The 15,703-nt window shown below is 35.2% G+C and overlaps 1 protein-coding gene across 10 annotated transcripts in view; it reads right to left on the bottom strand.

The window, feature by feature from the left end:
• VEZT (vezatin, adherens junctions transmembrane protein) overlaps positions 1 to 15,703 on the bottom strand; it is a 73,423-nt gene that overhangs the window by 21,090 nt on the left and 36,630 nt on the right. For 6 of the 10 annotated variants that reach the window (XM_068561065.1, XM_068561069.1, XM_068561072.1 and 3 more), the window contains 4 exons: positions 13,624 to 13,710; positions 8,729 to 8,904; positions 6,546 to 6,821; positions 3,680 to 3,829 (listed from right to left, as the gene is read on the bottom strand). In XM_068561065.1, coding sequence (XP_068417166.1) covers positions 3,680 to 3,829; positions 6,546 to 6,821; positions 8,729 to 8,904; positions 13,624 to 13,710 — 689 coding nt within the window. Of the gene's footprint in view, positions 1 to 3,679; positions 3,830 to 6,545; positions 6,822 to 8,728; positions 8,905 to 12,429; positions 12,544 to 13,623; positions 13,711 to 15,703 lie in introns of all 10 variants that reach the window. The other 4 variants (XM_068561073.1, XM_068561068.1, XM_068561066.1 and 1 more) reach the window with 4 other exon arrangements.

Here is a 15,703-nt window from a genome sequence, read left to right as displayed (position 1 = left end):
TAAAAGTTCAACTCTTCACAAGCGCTGAAGTGCTAACTTAGTTATTTTTCGCATCTACCTTTTGAAACTGTATTATGTACTTTATTGTATCATGGCTCAGGCCCTCACCACCCTACAGCAAATACTTCCTCTTTTCCTCCAGGTCTGCACACTGCAGGACATCATTACCTGACTGTTACCTGGAAACAAAAACTACTGATGTAACTAACACTAAGCCTGTTCCACCTAGGTTGTTGACATAGACGGCTGCTCTGTTTCTGCCTTCCTCTTCCTCATGCGCATCTATCAACATTACTATGTGATTTCCTCCACTTTCATTGTTTTTGTAAAGAATTATATCCATACAATTCTTGATATTTGAACTCTTCATGTATTTATAACATATCCCTATTTTGTCGTATTATAATAATCTTTTGATATAGTACTAGGCGGAATCTATAAATATTCTATTTGTGAGATTGGTTTTTATTTGGAACTGAGATTATAGTATCTGCATAAATAAAATGATGTACTGTAGCTTTCTATCTAATCTTTTCTGAAATAGCTTTTTTTTTAAACTACAAAACCATCTGGACCAGGGAGTTAAACATTTTTTCACTCACTTAGTTTTTGAATAAGTAATATATTCATAGGATTAAAAATTTATAAGGGATTAAGGGGTATAATAAAAACTGCTTCCTACCTCTATCCCTTAGCCACCTAGTTCACCTACCCAAAGGCAAAGGCAATCACTGTTACCAGTATCTGGTGTATACTTCAAGATATTTTATGGTTATGTACATACATAAAAGGAAATCCAAATATAAATGTGTGTGTATGTGGGGATATATATATGTGTATATACACATGCACACTCTTATTTATCCCCTCATATATACAATCCCTTCTATACACAAATGGAAGGGTAGTATAAATACTGCTCTATGCAATTCGCTTTTTTTTTTTCATTTAACAACATAATTTGGAGATCATTCCACAATAGTGCATCAAGACCTTTTATCACTTTTTTACAGCTGCACATTTTCCATTGTTTACATATATAACCAGGTGCTTTCTTTTTTTTTTTTTTTAAAGTATTTATTTATTTATTTATTTATGGCTGTGTTGGGTCTTCGTTTCTGCGCGAGGGCTTTCTCTAGTTGTGGCAAGCGGGGGCCACTCTTCATCGCGGTGCGCGGGCCTCTCACCGTCGCAGCCTCTCTTGTTGTGGAGCACAGGCTCCAGACGCGCAGGCTCAGTAGTTGTGGCTCACGGGCCTAGTTGCTCCGCGGCACATGGGATCTTCCCGGACCAGGGCTCGAACCTGTGTCCCCTGCATTGGCAGGCGGACTCTCAACCACTGCGCCACTAGGGAAGCCCGCTTTCTTTTTTTTTAATGGAATTCTTTTTATTAATCTCCAGTTTCTGAATTCTTCCTAGGTCAGTTTTAGAGATTTGTGTTTTGATATGAAATGATCCATTTCTCCCTACAGTTTCAAAGTTGTGGCCACAAAGTTACAAATACTATCCCTTTATAATAATTTTAATTTCTTGCTCTGTTCTCATTACTAATCTTGTATATTTCTATTCTTTTTACTTTGATCAGGCACACGAGGGTTTATATAACTTACTGGTCTTTCCAAAGAAATAGTTGGTGGATACTTTTTTAATTCCTTAAGGTTTCTTATACGGAGAATATGATCCGGCCCCTGCCTACCTCTGAATCTCATCTCATACTCCGACTCCCAACTTACTGTGCTGCAGTCTTCGAGTATGATGGTCCTTTTTCTATACTCCAATCATACTAAATTCACTCCTGCCACAAGATCTTTATACTCACTGGTCCATCTGACTGGAACTCCATCTCAAATCTAAGTTTAAATTGAAGGCCTTCCCCTATCATCCAATCAAAAACAGCAACACACCAATCACTCTCTATCCTATTCCCCTGGGGTTTTTTCCCTTTATAGCAAATATCTGAAAATACTCTGTTCAGTTTTTATTAATTATATCATCCACTAGAAGACAAACTCCATAAGAACAAGGATCTTGTCTATCTTGTTCACTGCTAGGTTCCCAGTATCTAGATAAGTGACTGGCCCACGGAATTCATACCATCTGCAATCTTTGTTAGGGCCCTCTCAGCCCACCTCACTCCCAATCCCTCACTAAACTATAGGCTCCCCGAGGCAGGGACCATGTCTATTATGTGGACCACTGTATATCTAGTGACTAGCAAACTGCTTGGCATAATATTCACTGAATGAATAACTACTTGCAGTTAACATCCCACACTGTCATATCTCTATTTCCTTCTATATCTTTTCTTCCTCCTACTTGCAATGCACACTTTTATCCTCAAGGTCAACTCCTTACTCATTCCTTGAGGGTCAGCTCAGGTGTCGCTTCCCTGAAAGCCTTCTGTGTCTTCACAGAAGTCACAGGTCAAGTAAATTGTCCTGCTATGCTGGAAGGCACCCTGGGCACTTATACTGTATTATGAATATCTACTGACTACACTCAAAAGTCTTTAAAAGTAGGTAGTACAGGTTTTTGCTCTGTCTTCCTAGCACATTGCAGGCAGGTATTTAGGCAGTAAACAAATTGAATAGACAAGTTCTTGACTAAAATGAAAGTGCTTTCTCCCAATTTCCAAAGAGGTAATACAGTACAGTATGTGTATGTATGTATGTGTGTGTGTGTGTATCTAGATATAGTAAATCTATACATATATAGAAAAGGTTTAAAGTCCTAAGTCCTACAGTCAAGACACAATTTCACCTCTTACTAATTGTGTGACACTGGGTAAATCCCATATAAAGTAGAGATTTTATTTAGTTTTCTCATAAAGTGGAGATAAGAAAATCTAGATGGAAAGGTTTGTATAAGGATATAATGATAGAACATAAAGCACTCTGTAAACTTTTAAGCATTATATTTGTCAATGTTAACAATACTCAGCATACTGAAGGTACAAAGTAGTTTTTGTATCCCATTTACTCATAACTCACCTAACTAAATTTTAACTAAAATAAAGATCTTATACACTTTTATTTTCTAACAGACCTAATTTCCTGATTTAGTAAATTTAAGAGACAGACTTATTGTCATGCAGTCCTTAAGTGCTTATTATATACCAGACACTGCCTAAGCACTTTATATGCACCAATTCATTTGGTCTAACAAAAGCAGTCAGGAAGATTTTGTTATTATTGTCAGTTTACCAATAAATAAAACAAGGTACAGAGAGTGAAGAAACTTGCTTACGGTTACCTACACAGTAACTGATTCAGCCCAAATTTAGACAGCCAATCTGACTCTAGAGCCTCTGTTTTTTGAAAGGGGAAGGATTTCCTGTTGCCAGTTTATTTCCACGTCATGACGCAAATTTGTCATGTTCAGCAATTTGAAAAAATGTCTGACCTAGAGAAGCCAGGTTATTTTGACTTTATTCTTTGGACCAGTGAAGGGAGGGACTTCAAGTGTTTTCCTTGTTAAAATGAGCCACATGAGAGCAGAAGAACTTTCTTCCTGTCTATTATTGTCATTCCCCTAGTTTTAAAATAGAAGTGATGATGGAAATAAGCTTCAAAATAGGCAATTTCAGTTTACAGTTAACTTTTATAGGATGCAGCTATGATATCTATATTCAGGACTCTGGGAACATTGCTTATTCTTACATATAGACAGAAAAGGATATTTTTTCAGCATATATAGGGTAGCTAGCCTTGCTGCTTGAAAGTTGGCTCTTACAGTTCTGTAGACAGCTTTCCGAAGACCGATGAGATGCTGACTGGGATGCTGTCCAGCTTTATTAAATGGGCAAGCAGCACTGACCCTGTCAAGCAAACTTGAAAAGTAAAATGTGATACAACTGTACAGGTGTCCTAAAGTTTTTGTTTTCTAAATCCACAATTCTATTAAACTTAGGAAAAAAAATTCCTTTTTCATGATTTTCATTAGAAAATGCTTATAAATATCCCAACTCAGGTCTCATAAATAGATATTTCCCTGACACATATATAGCCACCAGAAAAAAGACAAATGAAAAATTAAAATCTCAAAGAATAAAGGCTTCCTCTGATATGGGGAAACAACAAATTTTAACTGAAATATAGTAGAACTGTAGGAATATTTATGTAAGAAACTGTAACTTTTTGATATAGACACTCTATCTGCCAGAATATACTAAAGTGGTACTACTTTACATTTAGTTTTCAAAACCTATGTCTACAGTAAGTATGAAAGCCTTAATTATAAACACTTTCACATTCTTAATATGCATTTACATATGTTCATCAATCATATTTTTGGTCATTTGTACAGAACAATCAAATACTGTATAGAAATACATTCTGTACATTCATAAAAGTAGGGTAAAATTACTTACCCACCTGCAGCCACTGGCACTTACCTACTCAAAATGAAGTAGGGGACGCAGAAAGATAACAGGACCAGTGGCCAACAGGGGAATGCAAGTAGAAAGGCAAAGTAAGGGTTACTACGTAGTAGCATAGCTACTCTCGAAACTGTTCAAGAGGAGGCACATTTCATAAGCACTTTTCCAAAGATAAATGGGGAGTACCTATTTGCAACAACACCATGTAACGTATTATGCTTTTATAAATGAAACTATGAGAGATTTCATATTACATAGTTTTCCAGACAATAAGTTTTTCACCTAACTAGTGACCTCTCCTAATAGTAAAACAAAGTATTTGGAATTTATAAATTTCTTACACTATAACCACAAATTTGTAAAATAAGACATCTAACTCAAAACTTAAAAAAATGTTAAACCAAACTAAACATATTCAGGCATTAAAAATCTATAAAAAACAGGACAATGACGGATAGGCTTATTTTAAAATAAAGAAATGAGGCAAAGAAGGGTTAAATTATTTGCTAGAGAGGAAAAGTTGAGGTAGAATAGAACAGCACTAATATTTTCAATATATGGACACTATCGTTTGTGTTCCATTTTACTAACTCAGTCTTAAAAATGAAAATATTTCTAAAAAATTATGATTCAAAATTTATTATTCCTCATAATTTTTTCAATCCATTTTCCAGTTAGATGGAGACAAGTGAAGTACAATTGTTCCAAAAATTTTTCTGTCTGTCTGCATTTGAATAGATAGAAGTCATAATCCAGAGGGAAATCATGCCTAACGGGCCCATTTTAGCTCTTCATGCCAATTCTATACATATGGGTAAAAGTGGGACAATGACAAAAGGCACAGAATCCTCTATACAGGCCTAAGCATTAACTGGACACAGAGCCACTTTGCTTAACCTGTCAGTCCTCTTGTTGTGCAAGTCCAGGATGCAAAGGAGCTATATTACTTACTTAGTACGATTTTTAACTTTTAAAAATTGACACTCAATATTTGCTACGCTCTATCAACAAGAAGTGGACTTTAACTACAATGGAAGGACCAAAATTAACAGACACTAAGGACTGTTACATTTTGAATTAAGCAGAAAGAGAAGTTATAAAATCTCTCTCATGTCTCAGGAGTTTAAAACACTGTTCCAGAACACAACAGAGTGAAGAATGAGAGGATTGCTGGAGACTCGCCTACTTTCCTGTTTCATGATATTCCAAATACAGCTTTTATGTCAAGATTGTTTAGGTACTACTCTAGAGTGAGCAGAGTGGAGGATGCAATGACTACCCAAGGTTCTTCTGCCCGCCTCTTTTCATGACTTTCCAGATACAACTAATTAAGAGCAACAATTATTCTCTGCCATATACTTACTTTCTCCCACCTATAGGTTGCAGACGTTATATGAGTTATATAAATTATTAAATATACTATACTACAACTGTCATCTGTAAGTGCTTAGCTGGCAGCCTAGTGTACGGGAAACAAGCTTTAGAGGCAGATGGAATGAACTTGAACATTTGCTCTACCGCTTATAATTGTATGCCTTTAGTTGTATGCAAAATTGTCTGGCATAGAATATGGAACATAATTGGTGTTTTCCCTTTAATAATAGAATAAATAGCCTATCCATCCGGTAGCTTAATACACTTACAGCTAGACTGTTGAATATTTAATTTCCCGTATTAAATATCAGTGAGAGTATCTGAGAGCATCAGTGCCAAAATATCTACTAATATTAACCTAAAGAATATTATTAATACATGGCAAGATTTTTCAAAATGAATTCTTGTCAGATACATCTATCATGTAAACTGAGTAAAGAGAGCATCTGACAGTGAGTAAAGAGAACAAGTATTTATTGGGTAACTACTGCATGCGAGGATCAAGGCTCTCTCTCTATATTATCTTATGTAATCACATGGTAACACACAGAAATAATCATGATTCTCAAAGCACTTTGGTTTCTCAAAGTAGAAAAAAGAATCATACCACTTATTAAATCTAATATATAATGTATTTATTCCTTCACTTAGCAGTTAACAGACTTTAATAAGTGCTAAAGAGAAACCTAGTTTTTTCTGTAAATGCAAAACAAAAATGAAAATAGGTAACATTCTAATTTAACTATGTAGTAGAAAAGAATTATTTAAAAAATAAAATGAAAAATGAACTCACAGTGTAAATCCTCTGGAAATGACTTCAGTTTCTTGAATGAGACGTAAAGCTTTTCTCACGAGGTTAGTAAAACCTCGGCTATTTGTTGCTATATCTTCCAAATGGACATTGTATTTTTTTAGGGTTATTTGTAGTTTTGCTGTCCTCCATAATTTCAAAGCTCTTATGATCAGATAAACAAATAGAATCACTCCCCATAGCAGCCAGGAAGATACAATCCACCAAGTGGGAAGCATAATGAGCAAACTAATGAAGGCAAATAGCACTGAGACATCCCTAGAATAGAGAAGCCAAAAAAATGATATCCATCAGTCCAGAGAAAGATGAGTTACTTTAGTCAGCAATTCAGGTTTCCTAAAATAGATAAAATGCTAGCTTCTTTATAAAGTATGACTTTATAAAATATGACATTTTAAAAAGTAATATGAAACAGTTAAAAAATATCTAGCACCACTGTCTAGTTGCTAGATACCCACTGTCTAGAGCTAATCAGTTTAGGTAAAGGACATAAATAGGTATCTTCTGAAGAAACCTTTTTTTTTTTTTTTAAGATATGTGCTCTTTAACCTAAAAACAAATTACAGATTTTAAAATCTGATTTTACAAATATAAAATTTAAAAAAACTTTAATTTTTACTAATTTTTACTACTAAAAACCTTTAATATTTGGAGATATCATGAGGTCTTTTCCTCTAAAATTAGACTTTAATTATCTGTGCAAAAAACATATAATACCTCAAGAAAATATAAGCATTCTTCCAATTAGAAATAATATATACTTCATGAGTAATTGCTTTGAATAAAGTCATCTTATTTTATTTTATCATTAATTTTAAATAACCATCACCACAATTCTGGAATATACATATTTATTGCAGACTGTAATATGGACAAGCTTTGTACTTTTATTTTATTTGTACTTTTATTAAATTTAGGTCAATTACAAATCTACAGACTAACATACATCATTCAAGCAATGAAGGCTTAGATGAAAATGTGAAAATATAAGAAAGAGGTAAATATAGGGGAGCTGTATCTGAGGATATCCGAAAAACAACATCAACACTACTTGAAGACAGTTATATAGTCAAACTATAAAGAAAATGTAAGAATGCTTCTTAATAAATATTTGCCTGCCCTAATTTCCCTTGGAATCCTTTACTGTTAGACAATATTGGTAATATCATAAAGCAAAATCTCATCATATACTTTTATGTATTTATAGCAAAGTCTATAACGTATTTATAGGACTCAGAATTGCTTAATGACATTTGAGGTCAAAGAAAACTTGAATATAAAGTTATAAAATTCTTAAAACCTATGCTTCCTTCTAGCAGCTCCTTAAGTTCTTATATTTTTAAAGGATAAGATGCTTTACTTCATCATGACATCTGAGTGACTACATATTTGGAAAACACCATATTTTGCTATCTATTACAATATGAAGCATTTGTCAATGTGACAGGAAAGACAGATAAATTCAGAACACTGAGGCCAATGAATGTAACTGCCCACATAACTTGAACAGTTGGAGCAATAATTTAGTTCATTTAATAAACTCATACTTTAATAGGAAGAGGATATTAACAGTTCTGTATATATAATCCCTTTTTACTATACATGTATATTTCTTTTTAAGAGATTATGGCCTGAGACTTCTGCATTAGACCCAAATACTTCAAGTGGTTGACAAGTTTTAAGATAGTTTGAATTGTCTATTGTCTATGATCTCTTCTCACCCAACAAAGCAGGAATCAACTGTTTACCTCCATGCCCCATGTCCTATCCTTGGTGTCTCTACAATGTAATTATTACATAGTCTATTAATGGTAAAGAAACATGAAGCACTGGCTAGGCCTTCATGCGCACATGTGTATAGGTATATGGGTAAAAGAGATTTTTTTTTTGGCATATGTTATACCTGCTTATTGGGTTGTTAAACACAGCACTAACTATACTGAGTTGAAAGTATATAATAATCAAACTGGATATTTTTTCCACCTTCACTTGGAATAGTATTTACTTTAGAAAGGACTTTTTTTTTTTTTTAACCTCTGGCATATCATTACATTAATTAAAATGCTAAAATGTTTATAATGCCTTTATAATGGAGAGCGTGATGATGGATTTCCTCTGGTAATACTCTGTATGTAAGCAACGGATAGATGTTTTCTGGACAGTACCAAATATTAGGGGTCGCCAGGGAGCAAAGTGTTGGAAGGTGTCCATTTTCCTGTTGTTGAGGTTGCCCTGCAGACAGGACACTGGGATCAAGTAGCTCAATCAGTTCCACATCCTCTTGTAACAGGACTTCCTGTTGCAGGATGGTATGTAGTGAGTCGAGTCGGAATCCAATATCCTTGCCATTAAAAGACCGGAAGAGAGGTATTAATACATGCATAATTTTGTATTAAACATTAAGCTCCTACCATGCTAATAAAATTAGAGGTGTTTATTTTCAGTACAGGCTCCAAGAAGAAGAAACAATAGTCAACCTATTTTCAGTATGATGGAGAGGGTTTTATTTTCATTATAAATGTGAAACAATAAAGACTGAGGTAGACATTATGGAGCCACATGTGAGTGAAATATATATTTTTAATAAACAGATGTGAAGCAATTAGATTAATAAACCTGTTGAGTTAAGCCTAATTAATTAAATTGTTGGAAAACAACATGGAAAATATAATCCTGTAACAGAAGATGCTGTCCCTGGATGCTGTAACAATATAGCCAATACCTAAGAATTATATCAGCAGGATCAAGGCTTTCTAAAAATGGACACTTAGAATGTATTAAAAATACATCATTAAGGACTATAATACAAAATGACAACAACATGTGCATAGCACTTTATAGTTTACAAAATGCTTTCACATATACAAGCTTATTTATTCCTCCCTCTTTTCCTTCTACCCACCTATCAAGGAATACATACCAGGCAACATGCTTGACATCAAAAGCATAAAAAAATGAACAAGACATACAAGACTTTACTCTTAGAGAGTTCACAGTCTAACGAAGAGGACTGAAAAGTAAGTGCAAAGAAGTGCGATGAGGTATAACTAGGTTATTATGAAAATGGCATAGAAGGAACAAAACCTGCAACAAAGAGGAAGTAAAAGAGGTGATGCCTAAACTGAATCTTAAAGGATGAACCAGATGAAAGAGTTGGAAGAATGGGACGAGACAGAATGAAAGCAAGTCTCTTCTAGTTTGGGGACCTGCAAGTCACCAATATTAGTTTTTGCAGAGGGTAGCTGGTGGAGAGGTGAGAGATGAGGTAGCAACGTTAGAGCAATTCTCACAGGAACCCTGTGATGTACATTATCATCCTCCTGTCCATTCTACAGAGGAGGAAGCTGAAGCTCAGAGAGATTAAGTAACTTTCCAGGATTATGATTTCAAACCCTAAGTCTTTGGTAGTTGATTCTTCTTCCCTGAATATAGTCTTCGCTACCAGAAAATCTAGTTTTATGTTGTATTAAACTTAGGAATAGGGAGATACTATTGTATGATAAAAATAAAGAGGACTTTTAATGGACAAGACCCTTAGCAATTAAAGTAAAACCAGTTAGGTCTAGGGTTTGAGGGCAGTGGGTTTGCTCTTCTTAATCATTCCCGCACCACAGGTTCTAGCCGCAGCTGACCATGAGGACTTAAGCAGTGATCCATACACTAGGAGCACACATCCTCTTGATCATGGGCTATACATCACTTTTAGAGAAGGAGAAGGATATTTTTAATATTAGGCCTATTTGGATATATTTCTTTTAATTATCTAAAAAAAAAAAAAAACACCTCAGTGGAATGCTGATCTTCCTTTTAGCCTATATGGCTTTTTTACCATCTACTGATACACCCTGCACATACCTCTGCAGCACCTTTATGGTTCATATTTGAACTACTGCCTCCTCTCTCTTACAATCCTAACATTAGGAACCACTTAGTTTTTCGACATTCCACCCCACTTTCACAAAGAGAGAACAGCACAACTCACTTTATATTACTGTTGCGGGTGGAGAGGGGGAAGTGGGCTGCAGGGTAGCGACAGCAGGTGGGCAATGGAAGGCAGGAGGGCAGGGGGTGGAGCATGGTAGCTTTTCCAGTAATCCTTAAAATAAACCTTCACATATTGGCCTTATAATTTGGTTTGGATTCCCCAATCAGACATGACCATATTCAAATACAAGTATTAAAAATAAAACTTTTGCTACAAAAACTTGAAATCAGGCCTTTTATGAGACCTCTATGTAATTGCATAGGGGTAAGTTTAAAGAAGCCTAATTAAATGAAGGCTAAGGCTGACAGAGAGGGGGAGGCTGTTAATGCAGATTGGGAACTCTTCCTCTGCACAGACCCTCTTATGGGCATGCCGCTTAATCAGGAACTCACTTTCTTCAACACCACTCCTTGGCATCAGACCTGTTGCAGAACTGGGATAAAGCCTCCCCAAAACCAGTGTGATTCGAGGCAGTATTAATAGTATAGGTGCTCTGTGCTGGGGGGAGGTGTGCTATGTGAACTTTGGCTCGCCCTCAACAAGTCTCAGTGTCAAGACTTAGTTAGTGCCTGGGTTTATATTTTGGTCCCACAACTTAAGCAAGTTAATAACCTTTCTGTTCCAGTTTCCTCATCCTCAAAGTGAGGATAATAACAGTACCCACTTCACAGGGTTGTTGCAAGGATTAAATAAGTAAGTATTTATAAACTACTAAGAATATCTGGCGCACAGTAAGCGCTATGTAAGTGTTAGCTGTTAGTGTTGTTAGTACATACGAAATAATTAAAAATACAATAAAGAAAAGCTCACAGAATACAAAAACTTACAGAACATAGCATAGATAATTATTACGAGGTGGTTGTAGAAAATAAGAGATCCAACAGACTGAAGTTTCTGGGAAAGGCCTTGAGGAAGAGCTAGTACCGCTTATTGGAAAGATTCCAATAATAGAAAAATGGAACAAATTTCACAGTATAATAGTACAAATATAGACATAGAGAATAGGCAAGGAATAAAGGAAAAGGAAGAGTGTATTGGGCTGATGAAAATATTGGGGGATAAAGCTGGAAAGGTAGATTAGGGCCAAATTACGCAGACTCTTTCATGCCAGCCAAAGTGATGAATTGGACTTGATTTGATAGGTAGTAGGGATCTTTTTAGAATTTAAACAGAGAAATAGCAATGAGAAGATAACTTAGGAAGAATTCCGCTTGGATGGAATGAAAAGACTATGAGAAGCACAGCTAAAGAATAAAGAGATTTCTATTTTGGCCCCTAGGGATGGAGAAGAGAACTTATTCATGTGTCAATATACTTCAATGATCTTACACACTTTTTAATATACAGTGTTATTTAATAAAGCTGATGAGGATCAAGTGAAATAATGTATGATAGCACTTTATAGGCTAAAAAGCACTTAAAAAGTGCCAATAACACTAACATCATACTTGCTATAAAGGAATTTTTTTTTAATCTTTAAGAAGAAAAGTACTACCTTAATGAAAATGAACAATGGTAAAATGTTCAGATATCAAGGAGCAATTGCCAGTATCTTTATAAAAGGAAGAGACTGGTTCAATATCTGTATAGCTAACAAAATTCAAAATGTTTCATAATCAAGGGGAAAAGTCAAGCAATCTCATGCCAGATGCTAACTGGGCAATTCCTTGTTCCATTACTAGTAAACTATTTCTCAGGAATGTACTTCCTACAATTCTGCATAATATAAGCACAAAAGGGATGCATTCAGAAGCTGGTACTTTACAGTGAAATATGACATGAAGCATGTGGCCAGTGACAAAGAACCAAGAATGAAAAGATCAGGACTATGCAGACTATGATTAAACCACAGAAAAATGTATATGGATCCATATACCTTACCACAGTCCTAGTATCACTGAAGAATGAGGATGGCTCCATCTGGCTAGAGATGATGTCTACATAGATGACAAGACACTTCATTGACCTTTTCAACACACCTATGAAAATGAAACCCTGAACAGAGAACTTGCCCATATAGATTGCTAAAAAAGTAATTTTAGTCAGTCAAAACATAGTAATACTCAAGCTAGAAAGGTGGTACATTATAATGAAAAGAGCCTGGGCTTTGAAACCAGGAGACCCGAGTTCAAATTCTGATTCACTTTCTAGCTGAACATTCTTGAACAATTCACTTAATAAGTATTCTTAACCAAACTGAAATGTCTGAACCTCAGGCTTCCAAATGGTAAAACACACTAAACCTTATACAGCGTTTGGATTAACAAATCAAAATGTGAAAGCACTTTGTAAACATCCTTTGACAAATGATAGTTTACAAGAATGATAATTATCATCTTAAGGTCACAGGGCAGCAGAAGATTCTGAAATCTGCTTACTTGTGAGAGCCATAAGAATTTTAAAACTTTAATTTTTTTAGCTATATTACCTAGACTTCATATTGTTAGGATGTACTCCCTCTTGGGGCTCAGAGATCAAGCTAATCTTTGGGAAATTCTGTGACTTATCAGTCCCGGAAGACTAAATTTTATATATGAAGTTGTCAGAGAATGGTAGATTAATGATAAATAAATTAGGGAGGAACCACTCTTGATTTTGCCCAAACTTTGTGATCATAGGCTGTGGAATAGAGACAGTCAAGTTCCTAATGAAAAGGGGGAGGATACCACTAATAGATCTATTCCCTTCCTCACGGAGAGGAATACCTGTCAATGGAGGAAGACGGCAGCAGGAAATGAGTAATCTAACAAATAGGGCTTCAATAATTACCAGAATATCCTATTCTCAGTGGCTAATAACCTCTTAGAAGACCTATGAAATAATACTAATGAGTCCAAATGCAAAGATCCCCAGTTACTGAAGAACTTCCTTTCCTTTTTTTTTTCCTTAGGTGATACAAACAAACTTTAACACTTCATGAAGCAGACAGTCTCCTTTTGAAGAACAGCCCAGAATTTCTAATCAAAATCAATCACTGCCCAAATCAGTAGCAAAACAAATTCGGATTCATCAATTTTCTCACTAATAAACCGGAGTCCTGAAAAGTGACAAAAAAGACGTAAAGTGAACACTCACCAACTTGTGAAGTAAGTCATCATTCTTACTGCACTGAACCAAAATCCAGCTTTTGATGGTTTCAGCCACTTTTAACAGGATGCCTCGCTGAAGATGAATGACATTGTAAAGGATTATTAAAGCACACATCAATAGCAGAAAAACTTCAAATAAGTTACTTCTAATTAATCATAATTTTTATCAGAAAAAGGAAGAAAAAAGTCATCTAGGTTATATTATATATGCTTTGCCAGTGTGTTGCAGCCTCCTTATTAGATCCCCAGTTTACTCGCACATCAGAATCACCTGGAGGATTCAGTCAGAAACACACTCCTGGGCCCCCCAACTAAAGATTCAGATTCAGTGAGTTGGAATGAGACCTGTAAACCTACGTATCTTGGGTACACTGTATACTACCTATGTCCACATGACGATGGTATTGGGTATGTATTTCAAAATGAAAACCAAGTACTCCAAGTTCTCAAATATTAAGAGCATTTCATTCTACAATACTAATGCAGAAAGATATTTTAATCAATTTTAGAAAAACTGTCTCATATTGAAATAAAAGTTTTATTATTGAATCAATCAAAAATTCAATTTACCTTAATAGCCCATTTCCTGAGCAGGCCAGTAAATGGAGTTTACAGTCACTGAGTGACTATTATATTTCAGGTACTGAAAAAGGGTCATGGGAACAAAGATGAATATACATAACTGCTGTTTTCAAGAACTTAGAAGAGACAGTACAAATAATTACAAACCAATGTAAAATCTGAAAAAGTGTGGGAAAAAGGAGGTCAAGAGGAGCTGACACTGGAGCTAAGCCCTAACAGATGAATAGGAATTTAATAACAATGGAGGGAAGAACACTCCAGGTAAGGGGAAAGGATGAATAAAGGAGAGAGCCATGGAAGTACATGCCATTGGGGATGGCGGCATAGTTTGGGACAGCTAAGACCCAAGGGAAGAATAATGAAGTTTAAAAGGTACACTGAGATAGGTTTTAAAAGACTGTGGTCTTAATAATTGTTTGGAATTTATCCTGTAGACTGTGAGGAGTCACCAAAGGTTTTTATGTAAGGAAGTGAAACAATAAAAATCAGCACTTTAGAAAAATAACTGGCAACAGTGCAGAGGCTGTACTAGCAGGGAATGAGTTGTTGCCAAGAAGCATGATTAGAAGGATATACAACAGCCCAGCTAAATAATGATAAAGGCTTGAACTAGGGTAGCAAAAATGGTAATAAGGATTGGCTTTTAGAGACAAAGAAGTTGAGTCACTTAATGACCAAATCAATGTGGGAGTGATGGGAAATTGCAAGATAATTGAGAGGCTGGTAATTTGGGAATACAGAAAGAATATTTTGTTTCAGGAGTGCTGAGAAAAAAAAGTTGTTTTAGACATATTGAATCTGAGTTGCCTGGAGCACAGGCAAATGGAAAAGTCTAAGAAGTATCTGGAACTCAGTGAAAATGGAGAATAAACAAAAGTGGCCAATGAGGGTAAGAAAGTAGATGAGATAGCTCAGAGAAAACAGATCAAGCAAAGAGGACTGATGCTGAAACTTTGTGGGAGGAATGTTTAAGAATAATCACAGGAACAGAAACCAGAAAAAAATATACAGAGAATGAATATTCATGAAAAGAATACCAGTACAGACTACTCAATAAGTACTCTAACAATCACATTTAAAAAAAAAGTTTAAAAAGGGTGATTAATGCTAATGACTGTTTCATCATGAACTCATACAGAAAATTTGCTTTCCAAAGAAAATAACTGCTACTTCATAGCTTGAACACAATTTGGGGGGCAATTCTAAAAATATATCCCCTAAGAAGGAATAACAACTCTTTCTAAAATTTAGCTGCCTCATATCTAGAAAAACTCCATCTTAGAAAGATATAGCTTGTACAGTTGAAATGTGTAACATGAAGACTAAATGAATTTTCTAGACATGTGGTAATTTTGAAAAACACCCTCTGGCTATGCTTTTTACTGTTCCTCTATTTCTAAGAGGATGAAATTTTAAACTCTCATTTATTTATAAATTAATAACAACATTTCTATATGTAAAAATACCTGTCATAAATGAAAATT

This window comes from Eschrichtius robustus, chromosome 13 (genome assembly GCF_028021215.1).
Source record: "Eschrichtius robustus isolate mEscRob2 chromosome 13, mEscRob2.pri, whole genome shotgun sequence".
In the NCBI taxonomy this organism is placed as follows: Eukaryota; Metazoa; Chordata; class Mammalia; order Artiodactyla; family Eschrichtiidae; genus Eschrichtius; species Eschrichtius robustus.
This window is presented reverse-complemented; position numbering and strand designations above follow the sequence as displayed.